Source organism: Lichenostomus cassidix, chromosome 2, assembly GCF_008360975.1.
Source record: "Lichenostomus cassidix isolate B80296 chromosome 2, HeHo_3.0, whole genome shotgun sequence".
Taxonomy (NCBI): domain Eukaryota; kingdom Metazoa; phylum Chordata; class Aves; order Passeriformes; family Meliphagidae; genus Lichenostomus; species Lichenostomus cassidix.
This window is the reverse complement of record NC_139482.1, coordinates 66,537,522-66,565,520: the sequence shown is the minus strand read 5'-3', so window position 1 is coordinate 66,565,520 and position 27,999 is coordinate 66,537,522. Positions and strand designations below refer to the sequence as shown.

At 42.2% G+C, this 27,999-nt stretch overlaps 2 protein-coding genes across 12 annotated transcripts in view; one reads left to right on the top strand and one right to left on the bottom strand.

Annotated features, from left to right (window-relative positions):
* Positions 1-3,747, top strand: part of RREB1 (ras responsive element binding protein 1) — a 121,967-nt gene extending 118,220 nt beyond the window's left edge. For 8 of the 9 annotated variants that reach the window (XM_085051949.1, XM_085051948.1, XM_085051951.1 and 5 more), the window contains one exon: positions 8-3,747. In XM_085051949.1, coding sequence (XP_084908075.1) covers positions 8-513 — 506 coding nt within the window. In that variant the 3' untranslated portion in view covers positions 514-3,747. The remainder of the gene's footprint in view (positions 1-7) is intronic. The other variant, XM_085051957.1, reaches the window with a different exon arrangement.
* On the bottom strand, positions 3,626-27,839 carry SSR1 (signal sequence receptor subunit 1). 3 transcript variants are annotated; one of them, XM_085051958.1, is made up of 11 exons: positions 27,565-27,839; positions 25,409-25,527; positions 23,075-23,162; positions 22,636-22,898; positions 21,801-21,877; positions 19,955-20,033; positions 19,089-19,182; positions 18,514-18,528; positions 16,669-16,732; positions 4,773-4,832; positions 3,626-4,449 (listed from the first exon to the last, which is right to left on the bottom strand). In XM_085051958.1, the coding sequence occupies exons 1-11, from the start codon at positions 27,647-27,649 to the stop codon at positions 4,425-4,427; spliced, it is 969 nt and encodes a 322-aa protein (XP_084908084.1). In that variant the 5' UTR covers positions 27,650-27,839; the 3' UTR covers positions 3,626-4,424. The 3 variants fall into 3 exon arrangements, with proteins under 3 accessions (XP_084908084.1, XP_084908085.1, XP_084908086.1); XM_085051959.1 differs by lacking the exon at positions 18,514-18,528 and having other exon boundaries at positions 27,565-27,838; XM_085051960.1 differs by lacking the exons at positions 3,626-4,449; positions 4,773-4,832; positions 18,514-18,528 and having other exon boundaries at positions 12,615-16,732; positions 27,565-27,835.
* Positions 27,840-27,999: the final 160 nt, after the last annotated feature.

Sequence of the window (27,999 nt, the reverse complement as noted above, 5' to 3'; positions counted from 1 at the left end):
CTTCCAGGTGAGAGACCTTACAAGTGTCAAACCTGCGAACGAACCTTCACTCTGAAGCACAGCCTGGTTCGTCACCAGCGCATCCACCAGAAAGTCAAAGATGCCCGAAACCATGGGAAGGAGAGCGACAAGGAGGAGACGCAGTCGAGATGTGGAGAAGACAGTGAGAATGAGTCCAGCCACAGCGGCGCCAACCCCATCTCCGAAAGCGAGTGCGACTCCGCCGGGGGCGTCGGCAGCCATTCGTCCCTCACGGGGAGCCGAAATGAGCCCCTGGCCAGCATGCTCATGGATTCGCCCTGCGGAGAGGAGAGGAGCGGCGCCTGCCTCGCCGAGCCCACCAAGAGCATGCAGAAACAGACGGCAAAAGACCAGGAGCAGCGAGGCAGCTCCGAGCACGAGAGGCCCTCCGGTTTCATCCAAGACTTGCTGGAGATGCACAACGCGCCGTCTCCCATGAATCACATCCTGGCCTCCGCAGACAGTGCGCCTCAGCTCTTGGGGGTGGAATGACTCGCTAGGAGGTTGGACCCGTCCCAGCATGCAAACTGAAGCCAGCAGCGCCAGGTTTCTGGAGTGTGGTTTTGGAAGAGCAACCTTACAGCTACGGGGAGAGTATGGCAGACTGGACGTGGTGCCATATGCCTTTCAGTATAATAATGCAAGAGACTACAGTATATACTGATTTGAGTGCCTTACTACTTTATTAGATCTTTTGGTATTATAGATTTTTTCAAAAATGATTTTAATATTTTAAAGAATTATTTGGAGAGGACCCTTTTTCATTTAAGCATTAATGTTACCTTTTGTATTGGTGTGCGTGAGCTTGTTCTTGTATATCTGTGATAGTCGCTGTGTTTGTTCTCTGAGCTGGAAATGGGGCAGTGGGGTGGGAGGCCCTTGGATACCATAGCCAATAACTGGAAGAAAAATGATGTGAATTTCATATGAAATAGTCAGAGGAGATGCAGAGGAGATGTTGATTTATTGCTTTTTTTTCTCAGTAGATGTTCTTGCATTTGCCACATGGTGGAGCATTAAGCCTGTTCCAGGCCTGAACAACGTGGCAGTTGAAGGTGTTCAAAGTGGTTCAAGCCAAAAGCAGGAAACACAAATGAATTTCAACCTCATGCTTGTTTCCACTTTTCAGCATTAGAAGTGGTCTTCTAAATCCTAGGGGTTTTTTCTGGCCATCACGGACTGAGCGTGTATACAGAGAAGAGTTACATAGCAACGTAACCTATGGAAATTATGCACCCGCTGTTACATATGTTTGATTTGCTTCAGTATATTATTATTATTATTATTTTATTATTATTTTATAAATCCATCAGTTCGCTTGTCTCTGCAGTCAGCAGATGCCAATGGGCAATATTTGCCCACGGAGATGCGTAGCGCAGCTTGGATCCCGTCTCGGAGTGTTCTTAACTCATCGCTTTCACCAGCTCCTCCTCCTGTTGTTGCAGCTCTTCTACTGTACTTTACATGAAGCCCTTCCTCCGACCGGCGCGTCCCGTGGAGGCCAGCGAGGTATCGTCCCCGTGCAGGGGCACACCTCCCTCGAGGCGGGAGCGTGTGGCTGTGGGTGCCAGTGTGCCACAGCGGGTGCGTGAGAGAGGCACTGCGAGTGCCACCGCGACCTCGCTGCCACCGCGTCGGTGACAGCCCGCGTCACTCACAGAGCAAAGTTATTCCGTCTTCCAGTCGAAAGCAAGAGAGAAATGCGAGCCTTACCCTCGTCTTGCTTCTGTCGTGTTCTAGAGCAAGAAAATACTACTGGTAATAAAACTACGGATATATGACATGTTAAAAATAAATAAAATTAATTAAAAAAAAAAAAGAAATTCTTCCTGAGATTTTGGGGTTGATGCTTGAAGACTTGAGGTGTGTGTCTAAATTTCATATCAGTAATTTAACCCCTTTAATGCTGGCAGCTGGAATTTCTCCGTATGGCTCCTGTTGCCGGCAACAGGTGACACTCCAGCCACCAATATTGAAGGGGTTAAGTGAAATGTATCCTACTGTAGCTGCGCATTTTTAGGAGTGCCCAGCATTTTTGTTGTCCTTGTCGTTGTTGTCGTTATTGTTGTTTGTTAATTGTCCTTCAGTCATGACCTCTGGGACAGACAGAGCCATAATAGCATTGCCGGAGCCTCACTGTGCTATTCCACCACTGCAGCCCAGCCCAGCCCAGCCCAGCCCAGCCCAGCCCGCACTGTGACCCTCCCTCCTTCCCGCCGCAGAATCGCTTTTCCTGCTCTCACCACACATGGAGGAAGTGGGCCTCGGACCCAGTCTATATTATATTATATATATATATCTATATATATCTATATATTAAAAATTCTCGGAAAAATTTCTGGAGACTGAAATCTCACTGTCCAGAATTCAAAGGAAGAGAAACGTTCTTGAGTAATATTCTTGCAAATAGAATAAGAAAAAATGGTTGAGGTATATGTGATTTCTATTTTTTTGTGTTTTGTTTTTTTTTTTTTTTAATTTTTAAATAGGGATGTTTGAACCAGTTCAGAAACAAAGCTAATGCCAGATATAGATAAATCAATCACAACCAATGATTCATTTGAAACTCTACCCAGGTGCATTCTACTTAATTAAAACCAGTTCACACATCCCTTAAATTGTTATTACTATTATAATTATAATAATAATAATTATTATTATTATTTTGGGTATTTTTTGGTTTTTGTAATTTTTTTTGTTTGTTTATTTTGGGGTTGTTGTTTTGTTTTGTTTTTTTTGCAACTCTCCACACTAAACTGCGCAATACTGTGGGGGAGAAGCCATTACTAAACTATATGCTGCAGAACAATGTAGCAAGTAATTAATTCCCAGCAGGCTGCCGGGACATCTGCTAGCAATAATCACTATTGATTTAAAGCTTTATTTAGCCTTTATCTATATCCTAGTAGAGTATAAGGTCTTGCCACATTTTATTGACATTTTTATTAGTTGAGTTTGACTGAGAACTGTTGCTGTTGTTGGGGTTTTTTTGTTTCCCCTCTTCCCCCCAATATTAAACTGTGAAATTTATAATGTGTTTAAACTATGGGTGAATCTTAGGCTTTAGTTTGCATGTTCAGCTAACTTGTCTCTATACGATTTTCGTTTGAATCTTTTTATTTTTTTCCTCTCTCAGGGCTTTTACAAAAAACAAAACAAAACAAAAAAACAAAAAACAAAAAGAAAACAAAAAGAAAACAAAAAAAAAAGATCTTCTAAAATTCTTTTGCCTGAGTTGCAATGGACTTAACATGGAGATAATTCAATCACTACATTAAGCACTTGACTGTGAAAGCGCAAAAAAAAAAGGAAAAAAAAAAGAAAAAAAAAGAGAGAACCTTGTTTGAGGCTGTTGTGAAATAACTTTAGGGGGCTATGTGACAGTCTGATTCCATTTTCAGAATGATTCATCTTCTCTCTCCTCTCTATGTGTCTCCTTTCTCTCTCTTCTCTCTCCACGAAGGAAGTTTAATCCTAGTGATTTCATCCCATGCAGGAAACAGTAATAAATGTGTAGAATTCATATTTTTCTAAAGGGAACTTAAACTGCTGCTACGAATTGTGTACAAGACTGGTTTATGCCACATGAACAGAGAATCACACATTGTTTTGGTACTTTTATTCCTCTTTTTTTTCAGTTGTACAGTACTTCCAAATTCAAAGTAAAAAGTAAAACTTGTTCTGTATCAAACCATCTAAGCAATAAAATGTTATATTTAAAAATTATAGGTTATGAAATGGACGTGGCTCTTCTTGTGGGTTTGTGGTGACTTGCTCTCAGACTTAGCTCTGCTGGAGGACAACATGCAAGCTGGAGCTTATCTGTGCCAATGGATCACTGTTTCTCTTCCTTTGGTTGATCTGAGTTTGAGCTGGAGATGATTGCAGCACTCTGAAAACTCGTGTTGATTTTGACCACCGTTTTCTGGTAGCCAAGCCCCTTTGAAATGTTGCCTTTCTCCCAGTGCAGTTCCTCTACACAGCAACTGAAGACAGCAGAAAAGTGCTGATTTTTCTGCATAGGCAGGGTCGGGATTCTCTTTCCTTTTTTAATTAATTGTAGCCCCATGGTCACATAGGTGAAACATATTCCCAGCACGCTGTGGTGATTAACAGTGTACCAGTCCTTTTCCTATAAATGAAGTAGGTTTCTGCCAGCCTAATTTTCTTGCATAAATGCTTATGGCCACAAACTCTTCAGGATGTATCCAAAAGCCACACGCATTTGTCAAAAAAAGAGACATCCTTTGTTTTAGCTTGTCAGAGCTGCCTTAGCTGCATTTTATATGCCTTCCTATAAATAAAATGCATTTCACAGGACAGTGAGCCAAAGAATTAGCTGAGTTGTGTATCCAGCTCTGGAGGCCAGGGAATTGCAGTGAAGCTGAAGCATCCACATCTTCCTAAGTCCTGCTGCGATGGTGCTTTCTGGCAGAGAAGTGAACCAGGTTCAGAATGAGACAGACTCGGGGGCTGAACTGCTGCTGCTTTCCACCCTCAAGCCTCCTGTACCTTCCTGACTGGAGGTCTGAATTCCTCACAGCACTTTCTCTGGTGAGGATGTGGTCCCTCACCCCCAGAGAAGGACAGGTTAAAAGAGGAGCAGTCAGCCAGCCAGCTCTGCCCCAAACCGAGGATATCTGAAGAAGTGGGGCTCTGTGAAGGCTCTCTGGGTGGGCTCATGGGGTTGAAACATCATTTCTAAGGGAGGAAACCTGCAGAAAATAATTTTCCCTCTCCCACCCACTGACCTGAATCGCCTCTCCTCTCGTGATACTGATGGGAAGCTTGCGTCCAAATGGCCCAGAGACCTGTCAGGAGGGGTAAAATCAAATGGGATGAGTTTATGTGGCTAGGAAGTGATTGTTACTAATTACTTACTAAAGGGATGACTTAGAAAGCACTTGGTTCTTGGCCATGGAAGGGTATAATTGCTGTGCCCAGCCCTTTTCTCCTACCTCAGTTTGATAGTGACTATTGCTGAGCCAGGAATTTCCCTGCTCTTCCTGACTTGGATGGGGTAACACCATACAGGCCAGCTGAACTTCACTCCTTGCTGGCATTTCCCTTTCCCTCTTCCTGCCTCCACTCCTCCCTGCATTAACACCCATGGCAGCAATAGCTAGAGCTGGCTTGAAACATCAGGTTAACAGAGAGGTGGGGAGGTGGTGGTGGTGTCTCCATGTGCCTCCTCCAACTTGCTGCTTCCTCGCCTCATTTCCTAAAGCTTTTTTTTCCTACCTTGGCAAGGGTGAGGCTGAGGTTAATTCCTGACATGGACAGGGGGAGTGGCATCCCCTCTGTGAGGCACTGTGCATGTCTCACAGCAGTGCTGCAGGTGTGGAGGCCACATGCTCACCCAGAGCATTAAGGTTTGGGGAAGACTCAAGTCCTCTGCTGCCACAGGGATGCCTTGGACTTGAGGGGCACCAGGAAAGTGTTTTTTTCCCAAGTGTGGAGTACGAAGCTGTGGGGATGGGCAGGAGATAGCAGGATTGGGTGAAAACTGGCTGCCCCAAAGCAGAATGTGGAGCCTGGTTTGAGCATCTTTTGCATTTTGCTGCCCCTGAAATGCAAACGGGTAAAGAGAAAGGAATAAAAGTATTTGTTTTTCATTATCCAGCTGTCTCAAAGTAGCCAGCATTTGTGGGATGGGAGGGCAGTACACCTACACCAAGATCTTCAGAAAGTGGGTGCAATGAGAAATTACTTGCTGTTGAGACTTAACAGTGTTATGGTCTGTTCTGTTGAAAGAAGCCTTTCTCAAACAAAATTAGTCCCAATTCAACCTGCAAAGGCAGCAAGGGGCAAAAGTTTACTTGAAACACTTGTTCACAAGTCTCCAGTTTAGGGAATCACACATGCCATTTTCTTTCAGCATTTCTATAAAGACGGGAGTTAAAATGTCACTTTTGGAAACCCTGAAGTTTAGGATTAGCTGCAAAAGGGAGACTCAAGACCCCAGCACAGAATAGCAGCACTTGCTGTACGCCAAAGAGGCACCATTTTTCATCACCCACTCTGACAATGCGAAAAAGGATGGAGAAATGGATTGGATTGTTCAACTGGAACATCTGTTAACTGCTGGACTGTGGAAGAAGGGGCCATGCCAGCACTTCCCAGGACCTGAGTATTGGAGTAGCCAACATCTGGGAGGGAAGTGAGTAAAACCTGTACAATGCACCAGCATCTTCTAGTGTCAGCTGAGTGCTTCAGAGCTGAGGAGCTGCATAAAAGTACTTTCCCCTTTCATCCCCTTCCTTGGCAGTAATTGCTGTGCAGAGGAGAGGCTGCACCCACACTGCAACAACAAAGGGGGGAATGAGGGAAAATGCTGCGTTTTGGGCTCCAATCTGTTTGGGAATAAGGGAATTAGATTTTGTACACCTCCTTCATGTCAGGGAGGAGCTGAACGTTTCATGAAAAATGATCTGAGGTTGGGAAGGGGGAAGAGTGTGTGTGTCAGAAAAAGTCTAACCTGCTAGTGAGATGGCATGATGTGCATACATATCTGCATCCTGGGTTGTGTGATGTCTGAGCTGGGGACACCCAGCTGTGTCACCTGGCTGTGTGTGCTCTGCAGGTTGGTAGCACCATTTCACTACAGTGATCCCTGGGCTTTGAGCCCTGGGTGTGTCCTGGAGCTCCTGGGTTTGGCCACCCGCCCCACACCGGAGCTGCCTTCCTTGCTCCATGTCCTTCACATGCACACTCAGGGAGCAGGGGAAACAAACATCAACACAGTTGTCACTATCTGGAAACTGGTGACTGCTGGTACTTGCAGATGTGCTGGCAGATCAGAACATTTCCCTAGTCTTGGGCAATTAGTGCCATGCTGGATCACAGGATTAGAAAAACTAGAAACAACCCTAAACTGCCAAGAGGTTCAGCACAGCTGGGGTTCCTGAGCCAACAGCTCTGCTGAGGGTGTGGATGGTCACAGTCTGTTCCTCTGGTTTTGAAGTGAGAGCATTAACAGGAATAATGGTTTGTTCATGGAGCCCCTGCCAGAGCCTAAAGTGTCTCCTGCAGGTGCACAGTCTTGCCCTCAGCAAGTTCAGACCTCTTGGCCTTTCTCCAGACAGCCTTCACAGTGTCCTTCCTTGTCCCCTCTGCTGAGGGTTGTGTTTTTGCAATGCAGTTCTGGGTGATTTAACCCCCTCTTGCCAGTCCTGAAAGGATGATTTTTGCCAAGTAAGCCCAAGATGTTTCTCCCACATGATGAGTGGGTGTCAGACATGGATGGTATGTGCCCTTGGCCCTACGACAAGTTAGGAATTCATTTGTCCAATGGTGTGAATGTGTTTCTTGGGAACCATCAGAGGATTGGGGGAGGAGAGCAGCACAGGGAGGAGTGCTCTGGGACAGAATTATATTTGGTATTTTTAGGATCTCTCACCAAATGCACGTCTACAAAAGGTGCAAAGGCTTCAAGAGCACCATCCCTGTGGGCTGCCAGACCTCATCAGTGGCTCCACCTGGGCAAGAAGGCCTATTTAAGGCCAGGGGAGGGGTGAAGGTTGGGCTGTTGGCAAGGGCAACAGTAAGTTCTGTATTGTAAAAAGATGTTTGTGAAGCTGTTTTTCCAAAAGTCTTTTTTTAAAAAAGGAGCCAACTAGTACCTGGGAGAAAGAGAGTGGAGAGGCAGAGGGCAGCTGGCCTGCTCAAAGGCAGCAGTGAGGACACAGGCTGATGGCAGGTCACTGCACGGAATGGGAAGCAAAACAGATACAGGAGCATCTGCCTTGCTGTTGTATGGACGTGTCACCTCAGGTAAGTGACATGTAACCTGCACACACGGGCCATGTTAATGGGCTGCCTAACAGATTACAAGCTTGACTGAGCTCTCTAGGGAGAGGGAAACCTTTAGAGTATTGCCAGGTAAGGGGCTTTGATGCCTTCAGGATGTGTGTGAAATCACCCTGTAGAAGTGAAACTAAATGGAGTTGAGAAGCATTTGTTGAGGCTTTTCAAAAAAACTAGTATTGCCTCCTACTTTCTCAAGACCACTCTCAGAATAAAAAAAAAGATCCTCACAAAAAGGAAGCAGGACTTTTTCATATATTAAACAGGAGTAAGTGGGAAGACTTCTCTGGCTCACCCAACGTCACTGCGTAATGCAGTAGAAAATGTAGTAATCTTCCAACTAGTAGGAACTGAAAATAGCTTTCTCCTTTGCTTTGCTTGTTTATTTCTCCTGTGCCAGATCTATCTCTTGTTTGGCAGGGAAAACTGCCAGGAGTGTATGAGGAAACTCTGGACGATGGGTGTTTGGAATACACTGTTGTGAAAGCACTTGAACTTCTCTAGAGCCTTTGAGCAGAGGGCTGTGAAGCAGTTTACGAATATCAGTTAATAGAAGGCTGTAAATAAGAGATATCTGCTGGAGAAAAGGCTTTTCATCATGTAAGGCCTGATCTGTTTTCACAATCTCGGAGGCAGAGGTTAATGCAGTGAAGGCCAGCGCTGCTGTGGGCTGACTTTCCGTCAGTAATTTTTAGCCTGTAAGCACACGTGGAGTACAGCCCTGCTGCTCGTAAAAATGTGCCAAGGTTGGGACAGAATGTCAGCCAGAGGGGTTGGTGGCTCCACGACAAGGCCTGACCCAAGCACTGGGGTAAAAGGAACAGCAGAAATAAATGCTCCTGTCCGTACACAGGACTATTGGCCCCTGCCCCCAGTCATGGAGTTATATTTGGGTAACTAAAGCCATTGGTGCGTTAGCTTTTCCTCCCATCTCCTGTTATCTGATCCTGCAGAGAATGACAGCTTAGGTTTGTTGTTTCCAATGAGCAGCATCTGACTTCTACTGAATCTGCACTCAAAAGTATTTGTACTTTTTTTGGGGTGATGGCAGTGCTAGTTGACCAATATTCCTCCCAAGTGTTTGCAACTCAAGCTTTACTGCATGACCTGTGCTTGGGAAGGGGAAAGTGGTGGGCCAAACCAGGCTGTAAACAGAGACTGTGAGCTCTGTCATTGCTATTTTCCTCTAATTCTGTCAAAGCACAGCCCTGCTGTGCTGGATGCATGGAGCTCCTGGGCAGCAGCTGGGGAGGAGGCAGCACATGTCCTCCTCTGTCCTACTGCATGCACTGTTGCTGAATGGGATCCAGCTCTCCTAGATTTGCACACTTTGCCTCAAAAGTCCCTTTTTGGTGGCAGAACATTTAACACCATTTAATCTGCTGCCTTCAAGATGCCTGTATGACTGAAGCTTTACAGGCTCCAAGGTTACATGCATCAGGTCCAGGATCAACCTGCCTGCATACACATAGCAGTCTGTGAAGTCTGCACCACAACAGTGAGTCTGATTTTTGATCTTGTGTTTACATCAGTCTGTCAGTATCTTGGAGTTGAAACCAGAGGCTGCCTAGCATAGCTACCCAAGACACAAAACACACTAGAAAATGAGCCAGGGCTGTGAGGGAAGGGGAAGGATCTGGAAAAATGAGCAACCTGTGCAACCCATGGCAATGTATCTTGGCACAGGATGCAGAGCCACATGCTGCCTTTAATGCATTTGGTCATTACTTTTTGGTGAATGCACCTCTTTGACAGTTTTTAACTTTTTCTGAACCACAAGAGTCTGTTTAGCAACTGCAAATCACTTGCTTAAAAATGAAGGTACTTAATTTGAACAACACTTAATTAAAAGTAGTAGCTTCTCTCCCACTTCCTTCAGGCAGTGTTTTACTGAAGTGCAGCTGAGGGATGTTTTGCAGTTTGTCACCAGGTCCTTGGTGGCCTTTACTTACTCCCACTGCAGTGCATCAGTGACATCTGACTCTGTTCAACTCTACACAAAATGGGAATGATGGGGTGATGGTCCTTGGGGATTGCCACTGAAAGAACTGGAGTAACCACAAGGAGTGCTGGAGCTTACTAAAGGAACAGTAAATGACCCAGTGAGATGCTTTACAGAAACAGTTCAGCCTCAGGAGGGCCTTGAGGGAATGCCTTGCCCTGTACGAGCACAAAGTAAAACCACTGACTGATTGCTCTGGCTGCATGACTGCAGCTGATGTACTTCCCCCTTGGTGTTCCTTTAGCTGGGGTGGTGGAAATGGAATGCTGCAGAACTCTGATCTGTCAGGCTACTATGATGTTGGAAAAGAGATGGACCCTGTGTAGCATACTTTTTAAAACACAAACTTCGTATTTTTCTTTCCTGTGGTGCCTAACAGCAAGATGTGGTTCCTGGTTTCCAGCTTGCTTTATAGCAGCAACAAATTAGGATAAGTTGGGCAAAATGTCATTTCCAGCTGTGAGAAGTAATTCCACTCTCTATGAATGAACCACTATTACAAACAACCAAGCGTTAACCAAGTCTTAAATACTGGCTCTAAGGAAAATATGACACACTTCCAAATCAAGTGTTTTAGGGTATTTAAACTTACTTCTAAATATAACCTGTTATTTTGTGGCAACATTTGCCATACTGTGCTCAACAGTCATTAGATGCTATTTAAATTCTAGCTTTTTCTTTCCAATGGAAATCTGCAATAGGGTATTTTAATTTCCCTCCTTGCTGTGCAGACTTCTGCTGAAGAAAATAGTGTGTTTGTTCATTCTTTTTTCACTCTTGAAAACTTATGGGTGGAAAACTTGCCAGCCGAGGCTGTGATCAAGCCCACTGTCATGGCAAGGTCCTGTCCCCTGCTGGCTCCTGTAGAGCTGTGGATCCATGCTCTGGCAAGGGAATTCCTTCAGTGTTCTGAACAGCTTGGTCTCTTTGATGCAGCTGGCATGGAAAAGCTGAACATGAACCTATCTGTGTCTGAATGTGGCCAAGGTATGTGCTTAAAAGATCCAATTTAATTTAACTTCTAAAGAAAACTGACTGTGGGGACTAACAGCAGGTGGCAGAGTCAGTGTGTCACTATAAGCTCTACCTCTGCAAAACCTTTGGCTGACCCTGTAGGTGGCCACAGCCCCAAATTTTTTTGAAGCAAAAAAAAGACACTAGCATATACAGCTTTTCTGAGTTCAAGCTTCAGATCTGTCAATTATTTTCTGAACGGCACAGAAAAAGACAATGCTCAGACTTGTGACCAAGTTACAGCATAGAATGATTGAGAAAGCTCAGGCACAGGTGCTCTGGCCCCTCCCTTTAGATGCTGCTCTTTGAGAAGGGGCAATAGCTCTCTTTGTGCTTGTCTGTTATGAGAAGCAGCTGTCAAGGGCTTAGGAGATCCCTCAGCTGGCAGATCTGGGAATTGCTGGCTGTAATAATTTCCATCTAGTGAATCTAGTATTGTATTTTATCTCCAGGGTAAATTCTCTAATCACACATGCTCCACCACAGAAAACAGCCTGTGAAGCTCCACCCAGGCCCTGCAGGGAAGAACTGAACCTTCTTTAGTAGAACAAACACTGTGAGCTCATCTTGAAAATCTCCTGTTCAGACCATTGTGAGACCAAGTGCATCAGCCCCAAGTGTTCTCTGTGCTATGTGAAAGAGACAGCTCTCAGATTCATCATGTGAATTCAAGTGGCACAGGGAAGACTCAGTTAAGGCAGGACAAGTTGTGATTTCCATGTAGGCTGAGTGTGATGAACGTGATGAGGAAAGGCAGGTTAAATTTCAGCTTTTCCTCACCAGCTGAAGGACTGGAATGTTGTAATGCTGGAATTTTACTGCATCTTGATTAATATAAATTCATAGCCAAGACTACTTACATGAGGGGACAGAAAAGATAGCCAGATAGATATTTTAAGACCTCATCTTGGTCTTGGGTATCTGTTTTTTCTAAGCCAGCTATTGCAACTTATCTTGATGATTTCGGGGAAAGATGAGGCACGCTTCAGAGTGATTTTTATGTGTTCTGGGACCTAAAAATACATCAACACATCTGCTTTTATTTTTCTCCTTTTTTACCCACAGCTATAGTTCACAGATACAGGAGTCCTAGCATCCTTTATTCTTAAGGCCTTTTTTGTTTGGTTTTTGTTAGTTTTTTTCTCCAACAAATCTTACCTTCTTCTGTTTGGATGCAGAACAGCTGCTGGAACTGCTGTTTTCAGAGTTACTGCATGGAATGTGAGTGTTTGCTTGGTCAAACTGCATGCACGTGAAAGCTGTAAGGATTTGGCCTTGTTATAACCTTGGGCTTCAGCAACCTTTAAGCATCTTAGCAGATCCTTTTTACGCTGCTTGTGGTTTAACAAGAGGTTATTCCTTCTAGAAATGCAGGGCACTATGGCTCACTTTTAGCCCATCAGGACTCAAGAATTTACTGAACATTTTCCCAGGGCCCTCCCTTATTCTTATAAAGAATTCTAATCTTAATTATTAGTCCATTGTCCAAAACATCACAGAGCTCTTGCTCAATATTATTTCCATTCCATCTACGGGTGTAGAAAGGCAGATTTTTAAGAATGCCATGTTTTCACACTTTGTATATTTGCTATTATGGGTTGCTTATCAAGGAAAAGGCCTTTTTTGGTGCCATACTCATGCTTTATTAAAAAAAAAAAAAAAAAGCTACACAATGCTAAGAAAAAAAAATAATAAATCAAGTATACTTTACAAAAAAACCTGCAGCTGTTTTCAAGAGATCTGATCTCACTTATAAATGGAAGTCAGCAGGTAAGAAATTAAATGATAATTTAATACTTCAGTTGCAGTACATCATCTGAACTTATTCATCCAAAATAATCAGTCATTCTTAAATTGACTGCTGATTGTAGCTACACAAACAATCATCTGTATCAATTGATTAGAAAAAGTCCCTGGGAAAATTTAGAGATAAATGGAAAAATGTCAGGAAAATGTTACTTAGCCCACCTATAAACTTTGCAGAAACTAAGAGATCTTTGTGGCTTTGCTCTCCACTGTAAGTTAATTGCAACTCCTCTGCATATTTTAGAAATGTCTAAGTGTAAAGCTGCTACATTCTGGTCAGTGAGGGGATTAAATTAGTATCGTATGGGTCTATGAATACACTTGCCAACCATTTACACTACTACTATCTCCATGGAAGTCTATTGTGCAAATCTCAAATGACTTCAAAACACTCTTGAAACAGCCCTTATGTCACTCCTATGAGGTAGGTACTGTCCTTCCTTTGGAAAAAAAAAAGAGAACAGACTCTCTACTGCTCAGTACATCAAGCACACTGAAAAACAGGACAACCAGCCTACTTTAGTATTTGACTTCCCTGGATTGAAAGCTTTCACCTGCAACATTTTGTTTAGCACCTAGCATTCCAGGAATAACCAGTGAATGACACTTTTGACTACACCTGTTCCAAGATACGGAAGATGTTCAGCGTAATCATTTTAAAACAAACAGAAGCAATGCCATCTCTAGTCTGCTCCATTCAGCTCCATAGCCTACAATTTAACAATTCTGTATGTTGAGAATAAGCTTCAATCCTTTAGTCTGACAGCAGCCACTCTTCTTTCTTGGATTAATAGATACTGTGGAAAAAAATGAACTGCTGCCACAAAGCAGACAGCATACAGAGGGCTGCAAGTATCACATGCAGTTCAAAGGTAGCTAAATTAGTGCTTTGCTACCTCTGTAGATGTGAACTCTAAAGCTGTTTTTCCTACCCCCAAAGTGTAGAACTGTTAGATCTTCACAATTGTTTGAGTAAGTTAAGGAGAAAGAATTCACAGAGGTCCTCTACTCTAAGGTCATAGTTCATTTGCTCTCTAAAAGCTTTTTAACATCTCTTACTAACAAAGAAGAAACCCTAGTCCACATCTCCTTTGCAGTTCTCACTCTTCTCAAAACATCCCAGCAGCAGTTGTGTGGCAGTGTAGTAAGCTGGCTGAGAACTGGTAAAAATGATGGATTATACAAATACTTGTGCTGCCACATGGAAAAGGGTGACACAGACAGGCAGAACTGCAACTGTCTCATCTTTAAGTCACCAAAACTATACCCTGCTCAGCTGATAATAATAATCATATCCAGTAACGTACCTGTGACACTAAGCTATCCATGTTTAAAAATTGAATAGAAAATTCAAGTACCAAAATAAAAGTTTCTAAGCAACAGGACAAAGCAGTGACTATGTTCTCCCATTTGAAGAAAACTGAGTGTAATAGACTGGCTTATCCACTAGAAATATTAGAGATGCCAAAGTTGTGTTACCACTGCATGCTGGAATGTTACTGCTGAATTTCAACTACAGCAAATTAACGAGAAACAAGTAATTAAAAAATGTTATGACATTCATCATGAGCAGTAGTGGTCTACTGGCCCCTGCTCTTATGAATTGCTTCTGGCTGAGAAAGTCACTATGAACCATCTGCAGTGAATTCCAAGCTGTATCATCAGAAAGACAACCTTGGTACAACTGGACTTTCCCACTGCTGGTTCCAATGCAAGCTGCCTCCTCTCTTCTCTCATGCTTAGAACTTAAGCATTTGGAAGTCAACCACTGAGTGCAGAGCAGAGAGCTCAACTTTAAAATACTTCTTATTTGTACAGTCCTTCAGCTTCTAAAAGCTTAACTTGTTCCAGCACTCAATCAGGGCTAAACTATTTATTTCAACAAATAAAACCAGGATATTAACCAGGAAATTAATATCCTCTGTTCTGATCCTTTGTCTTTATTCCTGGTGTACCACTGTATCATCACCATCCCCTCAAAGAGTACCTTTACATCTTGGGAAGAATTAAGAGTATACACCTCAAGATGACCTATTACAAGAAGGTGGGGAAAACATCCTCCTGATGCCAGGTTAGAGACCTAATCCAGGAGGGGAAACTTGCAAGTTCAGTGCATCAGGTGCTGCAATCACTATAGGGCTTCAGCACAGGAAGCATTTAATCCATAAACACTCCGTTGAATCAAAGCAAACTGGAATACAAGCCTGCAAATCTACCACAGAACCAGTCAGATTATATCACTAAAGGCAAACAAAGCTGTTCCACACAATTTGAGTGAAGATACCCGTTATGAGAGCAGCCCTCAACTGTTTGCCAAATGATTTGTATGACAATTAAGCAACTTTAACTGTGAAAAATATTGTGCCTGCTGGACTAGCTGTATTTTCAGGAAGTTGAACATAGCATCTCTTCCATAGGACTATGAGTCAAGAACATCTTCACAGTTCATTCTGGCAAAATATATAACCAAGTAGTGCCAGCACAGGTAGTTTCAGAGTTTAGATGCTTCAAACACACCATGGCAGGATTTGGAAGTATTGCTCAGCATTCATTGGCTCAGAAGCTCAGAGCAAGTGGAGAACTAAAAGGGCATTTTCACAGGTGGGAATCAGAAGAGGGAGGAAAAGAAGACACAGAAGCCTCAAAACTATGCCTCTTCCTGAGCTCAATAAGCTTTCTGATAACATTCAGACACAAGAAGGAAGGCAGCTGAGATGCAAACAATTCAAGCCTTGTCCAAGCAAACTGATGTTCTGCATATTGGCTCTTTTCCCTGCCAGTTAATTCCTGAACACAGTGGATATGGATCAACACCTCAGTACCTGGTAATCATGTAAACCACAAGAGGAAATCTCATTTTGATTTTGCATACAGCTCTTCTGCTTGAGTACTGAACCAACATGCAGCTAATGATGAATATGCATCTGTGTTACTAGTTTTGAAAGCGAAAAACCTCAGACCAATGTACTGACCAGTGTAAAGATGTCTCAGATTTAAAACTGTAAAGAGTGAATTAAATAATTTGCCAATAAAGAGAATTATTTGAAGCCAACTGTTTTTCAAATTCAGTTTCATGCGTGTACAGCAAATCCTTGTCAAGCTTAAAAAAAAATAAATTGATGTTTTGATACAAGTAACATTCTAGTTTTTAGGAGAGAGAACCAAGAACTTACTGAAAAATTCTTCTGGCTTATTCAATAGTTTCTTGAGTAAACATTGCAGAACTACCACTATAATCTGAATACCTAAGCTGCTGGCACGACTCAATAACTAACCATTTAACAAACTGGGTATAAAAGAGAAATTTATGTAGTAATACCAATTCAGCACACAAATTCCATGCTTCACAAGTTCTGCTGCTGTGCAAGAGTCTTCCTAACATCTATGCAGCTAAGTTCAGATTTTTAGGTCACTGCATGCCCAGATCAAAACAGCAGCAAAAATATCTACCACTACAAGCAGCTATACCCAATTGTGCCTTTAGAATGAAAACTATGCAGAAGTTGAGATGATCAGCGCCTTGCCACTGAGACAGGACCACATACACACAAACTTCAGTGTGTGCACGTTGTAAAGAGTAATATTACTTACTGAATAAGAAAAATGCATTCAGGTTCTGATACAGATATGATACAATCAAGACAGATTAAAGTCACCAGACATTCAGATTAGGGAGAGGAGAAAAATCCTTCAATGACAATGTACAGATGACAAGCCAGCATTACAAAGAACTCTAAAGGCACATTTCAGGTAACATGTTTCTGTTAAGACCAACTGCTGATACACGCAGGCACAAATCTTAATGGCTACCTCCCCCCGACCCCCAACAATTAAAAAAAAAAGAAAATTAAAAGAGAAGTGCGTTTTCAGTAATATTAACACCATTCAGTTAATCTGTTCAGTCCAAATGTTTAGCGGCATTTTCCTTATGGTGATATGAGTTCTCTGCACTACTCCAATCCAAAAAACCAAACAGGCAGAATTAGTAAAGGTTCAACTGTTGCACTAGTTAACATTACTCATCAGAGCCCACTGGTCTCTTCTGTGCCCTCTTGTAGGGCAACCTCCTCGGTGAAGCTTTATCTAGATTTAAAAAAAAAAAAAAAAAAAAAAAGTCACATCAATTGCAATTGTTACATAAGCATGTATTTTCCTCCTCCCAAACACAAGACAAGCTGCCCTTCTAGTGCAATGCATCATCACAGAGAAGCCAGTTCAAATAGCTTGTTAAGGCTTTTTAACTATTTGCAACCGAAATAGAAGGTAACAAAAAAATCTTTCCATTCTGTAACACGCAACCCCATAGTAAGGTTTGTTTTATTTTCCAGTTACTAAAAGGCTAAAAAAACCCAAACCCCTATGCCATCCCCATGTGAAACTGGAGGCTTTGCTGTTTAGAAACGTTTTATGTTCAGTAATTACACTTTTAGAAAGTTAAATGAATTATTTGCATGACTACTGGCTTGAGTTTACCTGCCTGAAGAATGTACGGTTGACTCGTCTTTAGACAGCTTTGTCTTGCATGTAGAATTTCTACATCCATACAATTAACAGCAGAAAAGTGTCTTTGTTGTGAAAAACTGCACTTTTCCAGGAAGCATCCACATTTGACTGGATGATCTTTAAGGCCCCTTCCAACCCAAACCTTTCTATGGTTCTATGATTATTGCAGAGAAGCTTCAATACTTTGCATGAAGTGCTAAAGGGATTGCTAAGTGCATCTGATGGCTAATTTTCTTAGAACAATCTCCAATAACCTCCCTGTTTACAGTATGTGCAAACACAAGCAGCAGCCAGCATGCCCTTACAGGCCAATCAGTACAGTATGAAGCGTCAATAACAAAAAAGTCAAGAATATCTGTGATCTTGAAGGTCATGTATTTTAAAGAATTTTAGTGTAGAGCTCTAATTGAAGCTAACCTGGAGCTGAGAAAACCACCATTAAGAACATAACCATTAATTTTTCCTAAACTTCAAGTATTAAGATATGAATACCTATTTGGCTTAAGAAAGGAATGGCGGCAAGGCCCAAACATTACCAGGATTTGAACCCTTTTAAGGACAGCTTGCTCTTTAGAGAAAAAACAGCATTTAGACCTTTTGTTTTTCTTGCCAGATTGAGGCTTTTCAAATTCCTGTGTCTGGATTTTATACTATTGTTGTGTCTCACAGAAGAAAGTATACAAGAAAGCTTTCATCTTCACAAGTAAAGCACTAGTTTTTAAACCTGTGGTGTGTAAGTACTTTAAAAGGGTGAAGGAATTAAAAATGTGTGAAGGAATCAAAAAAGCACAAACTCATCAACTCCTGGCACAACTTCATATCAGAGCTAAGGCCTCTAGCCCTTCTACACTGAATAAAGCCCCAGAATATGCTTATTTGATCAAAGCAGCCATCTTTGCCAAGTAAAGGCAGCTCCGGCAAAGGGTTTTCAAGGCACAACTCTTTGCATCTTGTCTAGGACACACTTTGTTGAGGCTCTCTCACCTCACACCAGTCCTAGCTACTGATGATAGGAGCTTATCAGCCTGATACTACACCAAGGTAAGTGGGGAAGGCAAAATAACCAGCTGCCTTTTAGAAAAAGAATTCTGGGAACCGTGAGAGAAGACAACAATACTTCAGCAATATTCTACTGAAACGATGTTTCTACAATATAACCAGGACTATATTCACAAAATACATGAAAACATAAATTTAGAAGTATATAAAATGTGTGCCATTGCGTGCATCTGTTCTGCAATCTTTTACTGCTCATGCTACATCACCAGTCATGGCATGCAGGAAGCTGTACTTCTATCCATGCCTAATTATTACATGGAAAACACAGTAAGCACTCTTCAGCTCACGAGAGTCTGCCTCACCTCTTCTACTCTGCACTGAAGCCATGGGAAAGCAAAAGAGAAGAAAGAGTAAGAGAAGTTAGAAACATCCACAGTCTAAAGAAATCAGATATTGGGTTTACTGTTGGCATTTCAGGTATCAAGTAGGACTTTCAGATTTGTAAAGGACATTAATATCAAGAAGTAATGTGGTTTTAGTTAAAACACACTTCTAATGCTTATTTAAGACTTTGGTCTATAGGTAAACTTCCAAACAACTTACAGAAACTTTGAGATGACCGCTATTTTCTCCTATTTAAACCTTCTTTGTGATTCAGGTTTTTGGTAGAGATTTTATACTGTTGAAAAATATTCTACAGAACAAATTGTAAAAGTTACCAATAGTCATTATTTTACCAACTAATAAAGTTTGTTCTAAAAGGAATAGCCTGCTAAAGTAATAATCTAATCCTTAAACACAGTGCTTGAAACAAGTTGTTATTCCCTAGAAGATATATATGCTGTTCTAAGAAATTGGTATCAGTTATTTACTCAGTTACAATTAATTGAACAAGTAAGTTTCTTATGCTCTAGTTTGTGAAAAGCAGACTACTTACTTATTTGATTTAAAGTTTCTTGGGGAATCCAGCTCATATCAACATCATTCTGATTTGATGTTCCCATCTCTACTTTCTGTACTGGTCTTTTCCTCTGAAAATTCAAGAAAGGAGAAAGATTTTCATTTTAAACAAGGTTTGGGTAGCATAAATATCAGAAATTACTAAAAATGCTACATATAATGAATTACAATTATTTCACTAAGGCACAAACTTAAGGCTAGTCAATGTACAGAGCTGTTTTTCACATTAGCAATTTATTCCCCATAGCTTTACATTACCACTTCTAATGCCCCACAACACTTGTTCCACATAAAGGCATCAAGATTCCATGCACACCTGGGCAAATTCATTATACCTTTTGCTGATGATTAACCAAACTTTGTGATGACCAGTTTCATTCTGCTTTCTCAGATTAGCACAATATTCTTGTTTGTGACCTGACCTTGCAAAATAATCAACATTATGGCAAAGCTTTGCTAAGAACTAAATAAAGAACTGACAGCTATTTTCCCCTGAAGTCTGACCTGGATTAAACTAACAGGCAGAAATAGAGAGCATGGGGAAAATCTGCCCAGTAAGTACTGAATCAGAAGACACACACATCCAGTGATTAGAAGGTACTCCAATTCAACCACTTTCATGTGGAGCCAAAGAGCAGATCCAAAGGGCATGAGATCAACAATTAGAGTATCTTCAATTATGAACATTTTTAAGAGCTCTCTAGTTCCCCCAGTCATCTTGAAGCTTCTAAAAATAAATCTCCTACCTCTAGCATCATAAGCCGGAAGCAATTACTGAATTGCTTTATTGTCACATGAGAATGGTCTTGTATTAACAAGTACACAGATAAACACACTACCCACCTTCCTAGACTCTAGTAACTGATGTAGGCCAACAATGACCAGCAGACCAAGTCCAGCCAGGAACATGTACATGAAGATCCTTTAAAAAACAGTTTAAGAAACCATTAAGTAAAAATGTCAAGTTTTGAAGAAAGTTTATGAAGAGGCATACCAATGAAGCCTAGCTTTGGCCACATGCCCACCTAATCTTTCCCAGAACTTTTGTAGGGGGCAAGTGGTGAAAATACCCAAAGAAACTGAAACTAAAGTGCTAACAACTAGTATGTAATTACTCTGGCTTGAATTTCAGAAGACTGTAATCATAAGTTTAATTCTGAACAACAGAACATTTGAAAAATTATAATATAAATACCATAGATAGTATACTATTTATACTATGTATATATATTATAAATGGGACAATTTATAATAAAACTTAAATATAGAAATTTAGTAACTTCACAAACTATTTTCCATTATCATGAAGTTTCAAGACATTGGATCACAGGCAATATTTATGTTTGTGACAGTTCTAATCACCTATAAAACCCTTAAAAATCTCTTATGCGCTTTTAGCACACTGCTGCAAAGTAAGTCCTGCTAGGACACTATTCATTTGCAACAGAGCTTTGAAAGACTATGCTTATCTTGCTCTGTGTTCCACAGTTAGAATTCTACCCATGAAATCAGTAATTTTTTTAATCTGTGCATTTTGGTTTACTTTGAAGAACTTTATCTGAAGCATCTGTTGACACATAGCAAGAGGTTATATCATCAGAGTTATATCTAAAACTGATATGGGGATTAGGGAGTTTGCAGGTAAAGAACTTATTCCAAGCTGAACATCTGAACTCTCATTTATAATAAAGGAAATTATGGAGTTAAACTAAAGGAGATACTTAATTACTGTATAACAGGGATTTCAATTATCTGTTCACAGGACATGCACAGGAACTGATTCTAGTGTTTGAATTGCTTTGAGAGCTCCTTTTTCAGCATATCACATTTTCACATGATCAATTGCTCTTTCATTTATGTTATTCTATGTGAGAAGTATTAATTAATGCAATAGCTTTTTCTTTTGGCTGACCTTTTTAAAAGGACACTTGGCTCAACAGGCAATTTCTGCCTGTGGCAGGACAATTCAGACATTCAGCATTGTCTACAAGTATTTCTGAAGATTAACTTTCTAACTCACAGGTTCACTTAAAATTCCATTCCAGTGTTACAATATATATAAAATTATTTTAGCACAGCATATGCTTGAAAGATATTTGGGGTGTCAGATCTCCTTATGTCTCTGAAAAAAAAATCACTCCTAAAAGATACCTACTACAGACATGGGCTAGTGCAACAGAAAATTACTGAGTTCCTCTATATCATACTCCAAATACATCTTCTAGTTTATGTAATCTTAGATTACACTGTAGTTTTCCAGAAGAAAGCTATACCAATCATGACAGTAGGGCCCACAGCCTGATACTACAGACCATCTGCATCTTTCAGCTCTTAGGAAAAAAAGCACAGTAGCATAACCAAAGTTTGACAGCTTTGAATTGCTATGTAGCTGTATAACATCAGGTCCTATCCCAGGCTTAAACCCTCTGAGCTAAAGCACATCTGTAAACTTCTCACTGACACAGTACCAATTCTGAAGATTCCCACTATTAATACATACCTTAATTTTGGGAAAAGTTCGTATTTTCAGTCTGTCATCACTGTGTAAGTCAAATGCTGCTACACCACCACCAAAATACAGCAGACCTAACATTCAATAAAATGATGATACAAGAACTATTTTCATTGGCACCACCAATAACCTGATCTAACTGTGCACCAACTAAACCTGAATCTCCAGTCTCCTTACGTTTCTCCATCCAGCCCATCTTCTTTTTCAATAATTGTAACAGTTTGATTGAAGACAGCATCTTGAAACACGTTGCCCTAGAACAAAGTTGGCACATAACATTTTAAATCAATTTCAACACACACAAAAATTTACCTTTTTCCATGTTCTTGGAAAAACTCTAGAAAGCAATAACTCGCACACAAGACTTTCTCAAGTTTATAAGTAGTGCTAGTTTCACTCAACACATAAAAGCACATAAGTTTTGTTGCAAGTACAAAGAACAGTCTTGATATTATCCAGATGGTCACACCTAGGCTTCCGTATGTTACTTCCTATAATAACAGGTATTACATACAAAGGGCGCTTGTTAGGACTACCAAAACACAAAGCTATTGAAGTCTGTTAATCTCTGACCTGCACTTAGAGAGAAAAGAATAAAACTGATACCCATCTATGGTTTTGGACAGTCTTTCCCCAGATTGCAACTACTGGCCATTTATTTGCCTTACATTTGCATGTGGCATTCACTTTGATTGTAGGGCCTGTTAGCGAAGCCCAGTCAGAAAAACACAGCAAAATTTAAGTTATCCTAAAGAAAGCCTTCATTTTGTCAGCTGGGTGGGGTTTTTAGGAATTTAGCCCACTACAATACAGTTCTAAGGCACTCCTGCTTCCACTGCTGATATAACCTTAACTGCATGTAGGCAGTAATTTGCTGTGCCTATCTACTTATTGATTTGCTTAAATACTACAGAGGCATTCACTTTCTGGAGAGGTACTTGACTTAGCAGTTCCTTCCTGACACCTCCACATCAACTAGAATGATTCAAACGAATTACAGCATCAGGCTTACACTTGCATCTCTGTAGTTGAGATTGATAACCAGACCGAAAGGACGGCCACCCATAGGCTCAGCAGGGATGAAGGAGTATTCAAACGTGGCTTGTCTCTGTGGTGGAACTACTGTGTTCAGTGAGAGAGCTGTGAAGTTCTGGATGTAAAACTGATAGTCTTGAGGGTACCGGAAAGAAGCATCGAGAGACTCGACAATGAAATCCTCTGTACCCTTATTGGTGAAGCCCACTAGAAATTTTACAATGTTGTTCGCTGGAAAGTCTGAAACACAAAAAATTTATTCAACCATTAGAAACATCAGGCCCCACACACGCCCAGTTCTAAACAGAGAGCATCTATAACAGATTTTGTGGTTTTAGAGCTTCACTGTTTTAGGCACACATTGATGCAGTCTAAGCAAAGGTAAAGAGGATGGTAGATTTGCAGAGGACTCTTACCTTCCCCTTTCACAAATAAGATGGTCGTATCAGCACTAGGCGAGGCTTTAGGTTCTCCTGACAAGTCTTCTTCCTCTTTTTCTTCTGTCTAAGACAAGAGACTTTTTTGAAAAATCCTATAATGAACAGTGAAGCAAAAACCATACTTGGTTCATGAGAATCCCATGTGTTAAAGCATGCAACAGTGGCAAGTATTCATACCAAATTCTGCTCCTGCGGGAGCATAGTCTGCTCTCCCTCTAGATTTGATGAGCATCCCTTTCAGCATTTACCCTTCTACTTGCTATATTTGACACAGTGACTAATCTGAACTACACTTAGGTCTATTGAAGGGTTTATAATCAAAAAGCAGCAGTAAAGCTTCTGTTTGGGGGTGGAAGGAAAAGAAGAGAATCTAAATGTTAAGTGTTCACATCTAAGCTGTATCTAGTTAGAAAACGAGCATTTCCAAAATAAAGACAGCCATAAGACAAACTAGTTACTTTCACTACAGGGAGTGTTTATGGCAGCTTTCTATTCTGTTTTAATTAGTTCAGTGTATGTATGCCTGGGAATGGTTAGGCTGTTTGAACTATGTAAGCCCATAGACTCACTTGTTCAAGTTCACCTTGCGATGATTCACTTTTTAATTTGGCAAATGCAAGCATTAAGGGCTTATTTTCCACTTGGGGATCATGGAATCATCACCGCCCCCACCAAAAAAAAACAAGGCTGACCCAATATTGAACAGTCTTGGCTAATTGCTTGCAACTCGGTAGGATCATTTGATTTCAGTGCTTAAATAGCCTCCTGAAGCAGCAGAAACCCTACTGGATCAGTTGTGCACATACCATGTACTACAGAACCAGAGCTGAGCATGTAACATCTTGATTCCAAGATGCTATGAAAAGCTCTAATTTTTATTTCAGTGACAAATGAAAAAACTGCCTAAAAAGCATCATGTTTTGTACCTAACACATAGACTATTTATTAAAAGCAAATTACATCCAAAAGGCTATTTAATAATATTCTGTCAGTACTGACACAGTAGACCTTCCACTATTTAGCTGGCCAACCATAAGATCACCAACCTAACATTAGGAAAATCTGATAGAATCAAGTAACAGTTTACCAAATCTACATTTTTCTTACACGTTTTCTCCCACACTTCCATAATTTACATCAGAGATCTGAGAAAATTTTGCACCAATCTAAGTACACTAAGTGTCTAGCAAGCCTAACACTCAACTGCTGTAAGCAGATCACAAAACAATGTCAATCATTTCACTCTTATGTTTGAATTTTTTATTGTTTGCAATTTTTTGAATTTGTGTTGTAAATTTAGTTAGCTGAATTCTTTTAAATTGTCTTGCCTGATCGGTTTTGCTTAGCATGTGTAACTAAGGTTGCTGAAGCCTTAGGCTGCAAGCTCCAAACTTCCACCTTGAAAAGTTGAACTAATCTCGAACTGTTGCTTATCTATGTGAAGGGAGGCTCTGGAATCAATGCAAACTGAGAGATTAGGAAGCCACAACTGTCAGCAGAAGATGCACCCCGTTCAGATAAATATAGCTGCATAGAAATAATTCAACAAGAAACAGGAAGACCCCAGAACAAAAATCACCATTAAACCAAAAGGTGTGTGCCAGGCACATGAAGAATGGATAAACAGGCTGTCAGGGTGTAACAGCCCAGGGATTTGGTTCTGGGCCAGCCTGAGTGTCCCTACTGCAGTACCATTCAATTAATAAATTATTATTTCCTGAAAATGGACATCTGAGACTCTGCTGAGGGAAACTTAGGGCAAAGACACTTTTTTAACATTTGTCAAGCTGAAGCAAGTGACCCTGAACAGGCACATGGCCAAGAGTATACCCTGCAACAAGTGTCAGAGTTAAAAGTGTAGCAAGTGACAATGGGCTACAAAACAAGGGTTTCAGAACTTATACTGAGCCTAAGAAGCAAGACTCTGTTGCCCCTTAGAAATAAATACCAAAGAAGCCAGAATGAAGCAGTTCTATGTCCCAAAGTTCTTTTCAGTTTGCTGAGGTGCAGCTTAAGATGGAAGAGGAATACAAAAGGCTCCTATGAGAATCTAGTTCTCTCAGTTGGTGTGTTTTTTTGTGATGTACAGTTTTAGTCAGAAATCAGGCTGTCCCTATGTGGTTTTTCAACTGGTAATTAAGAAAGAAAAGCTAAATCCTTCTGACACTTCAAACTGAACACAAGCTTAATCAGATCCATGGAAACAGCCATCTGGAAATAGCAGTGTCAGTGAACTCTTTATTTGGTTATCCAGCTTCAAGCACTTCTGGTCTAATTCACACTTTTGACGTAACATTCATGTACAATTACCAAGTCTGTTGGCTCATCTTCTTCAACTTCAGCTTCATCATCTTCATCTTCAACTACAGTATCTTCCACAGCTTCCTCATCTTCTGTAGCATCTTGAGCTGCAACTAATAAACCTGAGCCTACCAACACAAAATGCAAATACAAGAAAGCCTTTCAAATGTCTAGTTAATCAACAGAAAACTGATGTTGAAGTACAATTCTCAAACTAATGCTTGAGGAACTTCTTAAAAACCTTTCCAGTACAGTGTTTTGAAGCCTCAGTTGCAAAAAGCTCCGATTCAAACGATGTCTGTGTTGATCTTTCAGCCTTACTCCTTCTCTAATGACTTTCTCACTTACTTATTTGCCACAAAATTCAAAACTAAAAAGTTTACAGCTGGAGGACAAAAAGTTCAGTATTCACACAGCAATGTCTTAATTTGCAGAATGCAACCAATTTACATTAAAAGCTATTGCTCAATTTTTAAGCATGTTAATAATTTTGTAATTATAAAAGTGAAAATAAGATATTGCTGTTGCCTGGAAATTAATTTATTAAGTACTATTTCTTTTAAGACTAGCAAGTTTAACAAATTATTAGCACACTGACAACAGAACACTTTGAAAGGTAGCTACTTTCAAAATTTTACTATTTTATGTACTTGTTTTCATTCAAGTTTTGAAACATAAAGAATGTCTTTCTTAGTATGACCTCCTCAATATCATACATATTGCTATATTCAACAGAACCACAGTACTAGTCAAAAAAGAAACCTGACCTAGAGCAAGGCTCCAAGATAAGTGTAATCTGATAGTCCATTGCCTCTTTGCTTTTGTGGAGCCAAGCCTCATAAATTCAAACATTGGGCAAATATGATTAATAAAAATACTGGCCACGGGACAAAGTTCTGTCTGCAGTTTAGAGCACATGCAAGCAAGGCTGGAATCTTCCAAAATGTGCACAAAACTACAGGTTTGGGGCTTTTAAATAAACATAATGCTTTCCAAATGTGAAAAAGTAGAAATGAATGGATGATTGATTCACATGAGTCTGAAAAAAAAATCTAACTCTATAAATATAAAATTTAAAATAAATATTTAAAATTTTTCATGGGAAATAGGAATCCTTGAGCAGGACAAGCATATCCAAGGGCTTCAGAATTGTCAGTCAGTGCTAGAAAGAGCAAATACACCCCCTCCTCTCAAGCGTCTTTAGAAGGCACACTCAAACTTTTGCTCAAAGACCACGTGCAATACTTAACCTGAGCCTTAACTGCCGTGATTTGATTTACTGACGTATTTTTTAATACTCTTGCAAGTTTCAAGCAAGCTCTACAAAAATTTTTACACATAAAGGTGGGGTTTTTTTTAATGAAAAATGGGCAGGGTAGAGGTAAGCTACGGGCACCCTTTGCGCTCAGCTGCCCAGCACACCCTCAGACCCCTCACAGTCTTTCCGATGGATGCAGAGGGGCTGATGATGTGGCAATAGCGAGAACGGAGAGCTCTGGGAAGGCACTGTGCTGCAGCCCACCGCAGGAACTGGGCGAGAAGCCTTCCCCACCTCTCCTGCCTTCCCAAACTTAGTAGTAGGGAGACAATTTCCAGATCGTGAATCAGATAACGCCACGGCGTAAACAGAGATTAGCGCTCCTCGGTGTCGCCAAGGACACTCGGGGGGTGGCGGCAGACGAGGTGGGAAGGCAGGGTGGCAGCCAGCGCATCTGTTGGGGAATGTGGGAACCAGCGCGGCCGGCGAGCGGGGAGAAGGACAAACCCGCTGCCACCGCCTCAGGCAGCGCTCCCCGGCTCTCCCGGGCCGCTGTCACGGCCGAGCCCGAGGCCGGTGCCCGGGCGGCAGCCGCAGGGCCCTGCCCGACACCGCGGCTCGCTGTGCCAGGAGAGCCCGGAGCGCCCTCGGCCGGGGCCGAGCCCCCACAGGCAGCGGGCCGAGCCCCCACAGGCAGCGGGCCGAGCCCCCACAGGCAGCGGCCACGTGCGCGGGCGGCCGGAGCGATGAATGAGCAGCGCCCGCCGCCGCCTCCCGGCGGAGCTTCCGCAGGCCCGGCGGCAGCGGCTCGCCCTCCGCGGGGCGCCGCGGGGATCCCCCACCCACTGCCCCACAGCCCCGCTCCCCGCGCCCGGGCACCGACGGCCGCTCGCCCGCCCGCCCTCACCTGGGCCGCCGCGGGCGCCCCCGAGCAGCAGCGCGGCGGGGAAGACGAGCAGGGCGAGCAGCAGCAGCTGCGACAGGCGGCTCATGGCGACGGTGACGGCGGCGGCCGCAGCGATCCGAGCCCCCCCGCGCAGCCTGTCCCGGCGCTGGCTGCCGCGGCGGGATGTCTAAATGGCGGCGGCGGCAGGCGCTGGGGCTAGAGCTGGAGCGGCAGCTGGAGCCACCTCCCCGCGCTGCTCCATCCGGGGCCGCGCCCGCCCCGCTCCGCCCCCGCGGACGTGGCTCGGCCGGGCAGGAGGCGCGGCGGACACGTGAGCGCTCGGCGGGGCGGGCGCTTCCTGCGCCTCCTGCGCGCCCGAGCGGAGCGGGCTCCGGGAAAACGCTCCCGAGGGCTGCCGGGGAAGCGCTCCCGGCGCCGAGCCGCCCGTGCGAGGAG